Source organism: Megalobrama amblycephala, linkage group LG19, assembly GCF_018812025.1.
Source record: "Megalobrama amblycephala isolate DHTTF-2021 linkage group LG19, ASM1881202v1, whole genome shotgun sequence".
In the NCBI taxonomy this organism is placed as follows: domain Eukaryota; kingdom Metazoa; phylum Chordata; class Actinopteri; order Cypriniformes; family Xenocyprididae; genus Megalobrama; species Megalobrama amblycephala.
The window spans coordinates 33,803,641-33,809,444 of record NC_063062.1 but is presented as its reverse complement, the minus strand read 5'-3'; the positions used below and the strand labels follow the sequence as shown (position 1 = coordinate 33,809,444).

Below are 5,804 nucleotides of genomic sequence, written 5' to 3'. Positions count from 1 at the left end.
TCCCGTTGCAGACCTCGCTGAACCGCGCCCCCCTCGCCACAGTGCAATTTTACTATAATTAAGCAGTAAAAGTAATCAGTTTTTATGAGTGGTAACAACAGATTTAATATATTGTGAATATGATTTGAATGACAATATAATTCTATAAGATCTGTTGCAATATACTGAATCATAACATATTCAAGATGATATGTGTCATATTGAAAGGAAGTGGATGATACTGTACTGGCAGATCAGGTCATGGGGGAATCTAAATAGAGCAGGACTATATGCACTTAGTTACGTGGGATTATTTCAGTCAAGTGTGGGTCTTTTGTCTGAAACAGAAATCTGACACAGAGACACTGAGGTGCGGAAATAAAGCCCAAATCCAGCATAGAGAGGTTCTGTGATTGTGGTGTTGAATGTGTGTATGTGTGTAAGTTTGTTTGTGTCAGAGACACTATAGAAGGACATAGTGCCGGCCGACATGTCTACATACACCCCTACTCTTTTAGAGGAGCCTGAAGGGACACGTGTTTTAGTTTTGTTATTATTGTGGCAGACAGTAAATTTGTCATCAGAGCAGTACAGTCTCCAGGAGTTTTCATTGGTTCCAAACTTACAGTCCTCACTTCCTCCTTTCCTGCCGATTCCTTTATACGTCACTGATATATCAGCACATCCACTCCATTCAGCCTCCCAGTAACAGCGTCCAGTCAGACTCTCTCTACACAGAACCTGATGAACCTCATCAAATCTCTCTGGATGATCAGGATATGGCTGCTCCTCTCTCATGTATGTTATCTTTCTGTTCTCCTCAGACAGAGCGAGATAAGTGTGAGCTGTGTTTGGATCCAGTGTAAGATCACAGGCATCTGAGAACAAGAAGAGAGAACATTTTTAACAACAACCTTCTCAAGATGAGTGTTTAAACCTCAATTAAACATCTTTCCAGAAGTATCATCGTTTCAAGAAATATACAACAGATATGGTAGAGTGTGTGCTTTCACTAACAACTCAACTCTTAAAATGTATATGTGTGTGTATATATATATATATATATATATATATATATATATATATATATATATATACAGTGCTCAGAGTAAATGAGTACACCCCCTTTGAAAAGTAACATTTTAAACAATATCTCAATGAACACAAATACTATTTCCAAAATGTTGACAAGAATAAGTTTAATAATATAGCTGCAAGCAGCAATTCGGGGCCAAGCCCCAGAAGGGGCAGTAGCGCAATACGGAGCAGGTAGAGCAAAAACAGCAGAAATTGAATGTACATGCAAAACAGCTGGTTCAGAAGGACAGGTGGAAATGAAATGAAAATCAATAGAAGTTCAGATGAGAATGAACACAGAATGAACTAAAAACACTTGTATCTAATTCAAGAGGAATAAAGATTAGTACAATGCTTATTTGGATAAAAAAGGAATCAAAATGACTCATTACACACAATTGCATAATGACCACCCAACACGGGATTCGAACCCACAACCTCCAGGTCCAGTGTCCATTGCGCATGTCATTGCACCACTGTGCAGGTGACTGTTGACACAACTGCCGAAGTTCACTAGTTTATGTGAAAATGGACTCAAAAAGAAGAATTTTTATGAAACTGCACTGAATGTTATATTTAATAACTTTACTTTAGATCATTCTGCAGCTCATCATGCTGTAGCGCAATACAGAGCAGGAAGAAGAAAAACAGCAGAAAATGAACAAACATGAAACACCTGGTTCAGAATTATGGGCGAGAATGAACTCAGAAAGTACAGAAGCTTAGATGAAAATGAACACAGCATGAAACAAAAAGCATTTATTTCTAATCTAGAGGCAATAACGGAATCAAAACACACAATTTCATAAAACCACTCCACCCGAGATTCGAACCCACTATCTTTAGGTACAGGGCTCGTCAGGTACCTGGCTTTACACATTGAGCTACATTATGACACATGTTCAACATGTTGTGGAAGAGAACTTTTAGTGTAACAAAGAATTTACAAAAAAAACATTTCTTAGCATGCTAACCATATTAGCATGCCAAGCTAACTTAATGCTAATGAAGCTCATGGTTAACTTGATAGCTGAAGAGCCACATTAAAAAGAATGACAACTGGTTAGCATGCTAAGCAATTAGCATGCTAAGCTAACTAGCATAAGATAACAATCACAAGGAAGGTCACATTCAGAGACAAATATCTCGGGAACGGTAGCGAATATCAAAAATCCGTTCAGTCATTTCTATGCGGCTCGGTCCAAAGATCTTCTGAGCTGATTGTGGACAAAATAGGACAAAATTTGTGGGAGGAGTAGCGAAAAAACTGTTTTTCATTTATTTCAATATGGCAGACAGGTACATTTAAGGAAAATGACAAATGACACATCGTTGGAATTGGCATTAGCCAGGGAATAAAATGACATAAAGTATACACGTTTTGGAAAGTGTTTTCAAAAGTTATAAGCATTTTTGCAAAAAACATTATAGCTGTGGAACAGTAGGTGGCGCTGTGTTGAAACTTCTCAGGTACCTTCGGGACCTACTAAAGGTCATACATACTAATTTTTGTGAAGATATGTCAAATAGTTTAAAAGATATTGAAATTTATGACAAAATTCAAAATGGCGGACATGCTTTTCATCCGATGTTGACAAATTCAATATCCCCGGATTCGGCATGGCCCAAGGAATCCATAGACACCAAGATCTTGATTTTCTAATAAAGTGTTCAAAAGTTATTGGCCAAAATATCCATTTTACAGATCTCATGACCTGTAGGTGGCGCTGTTCCCAAATTCGGCAAGGAACCTCAGATCATGGTCTTGATCAAGTGTACGAATTTTTGTTTTGATCGCTCAAAGTTTGGCTGAGATACAGCCTCTATAGCAATTTTGGGTAAACCTCATTAACTTCGTGACATCATAACTTTTGAACAAAGATGAATAAAAAAAAATCTGCTCAGTCATTTCTGTGCGGCTCAGACCAAAGATCACCTGATCAAAGTCTGGACAAAATTGGACAAATTTTGAAGGAGGAGTAGCGAAAAAACGGACTACTGTACTTTTCAAAATGGCTGCTACTGTAATGGGTGGAGACTTAATGTAAGAATTTGAATAGAATCAGCATGAAGAGACAAATCAGATGTACTAAATTGTATTTTTCTAGAGCAAATGGTTCAAAAGTTATAACCTTTAGAATGTTGAATTTTTGAACTGGTGGTGGCGCTATAGAGTTGGTCCTTGAGACTCCAAAATTGGTCAGATTTCTAGACATGACCATCACTACAAGTGTGCCAAATTTCATCATTTTCTCATGTTCCGTTGATAGGGCTGCCATAGACTCCCATTCGGGAGGAAGAATAATAATAATAAAAGGGAAAACGTACAATTACAATAGGGGCTACAGCCCCTTTGGGGCTTGGCCCCTAATAAAAGGGAAAACGTACAATTACAATAGGGGCTACAGCCCCTTCGGGGCTTGGCCCCTAATAATAAAAGGGAAAACGTACAATTACAATAGGGGCTACAGCCCCTTCGGGGCTTGGCCCCTAATAAAAGGGAAAACGTACAATTACAATAGGGGCTACAGCCCCTTCGGGGCTTGGCCCCTAATAAAAGGGAAAACGTACAATTACAATAGGGGCTACAGCCCCTTCGGGGCTTGGCCCCTAAAAACGTACAATTACAATAGGGGCTACAGCCCCTTTGGGGCTTGGCCCCTAAATACTTGTTTCTAATTCAAGAGGAATAAAGATTAGTACAATGCTTATTTGGATAAAAAAAAGGAATCAAAATGACTCATTACACACTATTGAATAAAACCCACCCTCATGGGATTCAAACCCACAACCTCCAGGACCAGTGTCCATTTCTCATCACATTGCACCACTGTGCAGGTGAATGTTGGCACAACTGCCGAAGTTCATTAGTTCACGTGAAAATTAACTCAAAATGAAGAATTTTATTAAAACTGCACTGAATGTTATATTTAATAACTTTACTTTAGATCATTCTGCAGCTCATCATGCTGTAGCGCAATACAGAGCAGGAAGAGGAAAAACAGCAGAAAATGAACAAACATGAAACAGCTGGTTCAGAATTATGGGCGAGAATGATCTCAGAATGTACAGAAGCTTAGATGAAAATGAACACAGCATGAAACAAAAAACATTTATTTCTAATCCAAGAGGCATTAAAGGAATCAAAACACACTATTTCATAAAACCGCTCCTCCCGGGATTCGAACCCACTATCTTCGGGTACAGGCCTCTTCAGGTACCTGGCTTTACAAATTGAGCTACTTCATGACACATGTTCAACATGCTGTGGAAGAGAACTTTTAGTGTAACAAAGAATTTACAAAAAAAGCATTACTTAGCATGCTAACCATATTAGCATGCTAAGCTAACTTAATGCTAATGAAGCTCATGGTTAACTTGATAGCTGAAGAGCCACATTAAAAAGAATGACAACTGGTTAGCATGCTAAGCAATTAGCATGCTAAGCTAACTAGCATAAGACAACAAACACAAGCAAGGTCACATTCAGAGACAAATATCTTGGGAACGGTAGTGAATATCAAAATTCCGTTCAGTCATTTCTATGCGGCTCGGCCCAAAGATCATCTGAGCTGATTTTGGACAAAATTGGACAAAATTTGTAGGAGGAGTAGCGAAAAAACTCTTTTTCATTTATTTCAATATGGCAGACAGGTACATTTAAGGAAAATGACAAATGACACATCGTTGGAATTGGCATTAGCCAGGGAATAAAATGACATAAAGTATACATGTTTTGGAAAGAGTTTTCAAAAGTTATAAGCATTTTTGCAAAAAAACTTATATCTGTGGAACAGTAGGTGGTGCTGTATTGAAACTTCTCTGGTACCTTCAGGACCTACTAAAGGTCATACATACCAATTTTTGTGAAGATATGTCAAATAGTTTAAAAGATATTGCAATTTATGACAAAATTCAAAATGGCGGACACGTGGTTCATCCGATGTTGACGAATTCGATATCCTCGGATTCGGCATGGCACAGGGAATCCATAGACACCAAGATCTTGATTTTCTAATAAAGTGTTCAAAAGTTATTGGCCAAAATAGCCATTTTTCAGATCTCATGACCTGTAGGTGGCGCTGTTCCCAAATTTGGCATGGAACCTCAGATCATGGTCTTGATCAAGTGTACCAATTTTTGTTTTGATTGCTCAAAGTTTGGCCGAGATACAGCCTCTATAGCAATTTTGGGTCAACCTCGTTAACTTCGTGACATCATAACTTTTGAACAAAGATGAATAAAAAAAATCTGTTCAGTCATTTCTGTGCGGCTCAGACCAAAGATCACCTGATCAAAGTTTGGACAAAATTGGACAAATTTTGAAGGAGGAGTAGCGAAAAAACGGAATACTGTATTTTTCAAAATGGCCACTACTGTACTGGGTGGAGACTTAATGTAAGATATTGAATGTGATCAGTATGAAGAGAGGAATCAGTTGTATTGACATTCATTTTTCTGGAACAAAGGGTTCAAAAGTTATAACCTTTACAAAAGTGAATATTTGAACTGGTGGTGGCGCTATAGACTTAGTCCTAGATACTCCAAAGTTGGTCAAATTACTTTTAATTACTATCACTACAAGCATGCCAAATTTGATAATTTTCCTTCTTATGGTTCATTGATTACCATACAGGGGGAAGAAGAATAACTACGAATTTGGACATAAAGGAATTGCATGTGATAGCTTCAGATTAGACCAGTTTTAGGCAGAATGCCTAGAACAGACACAAGTTCTGCATCTTTTC

General features: G+C 38.0%; 1 protein-coding gene across 1 annotated transcript; it reads right to left on the bottom strand.

Annotated features, from left to right (window-relative positions):
- Positions 1-233: 233 nt before the first annotated feature.
- Positions 234-3,867, bottom strand: LOC125253937 (stonustoxin subunit beta-like). The gene is made up of 2 exons (XM_048168196.1): positions 3,825-3,867; positions 234-857 (listed from the first exon to the last, which is right to left on the bottom strand). The coding sequence occupies exons 1-2, from the start codon at positions 3,865-3,867 to the stop codon at positions 295-297; spliced, it is 606 nt and encodes a 201-aa protein (XP_048024153.1). The 3' UTR covers positions 234-294.
- Between the last annotated feature and the right edge of the window lie 1,937 nt (positions 3,868-5,804).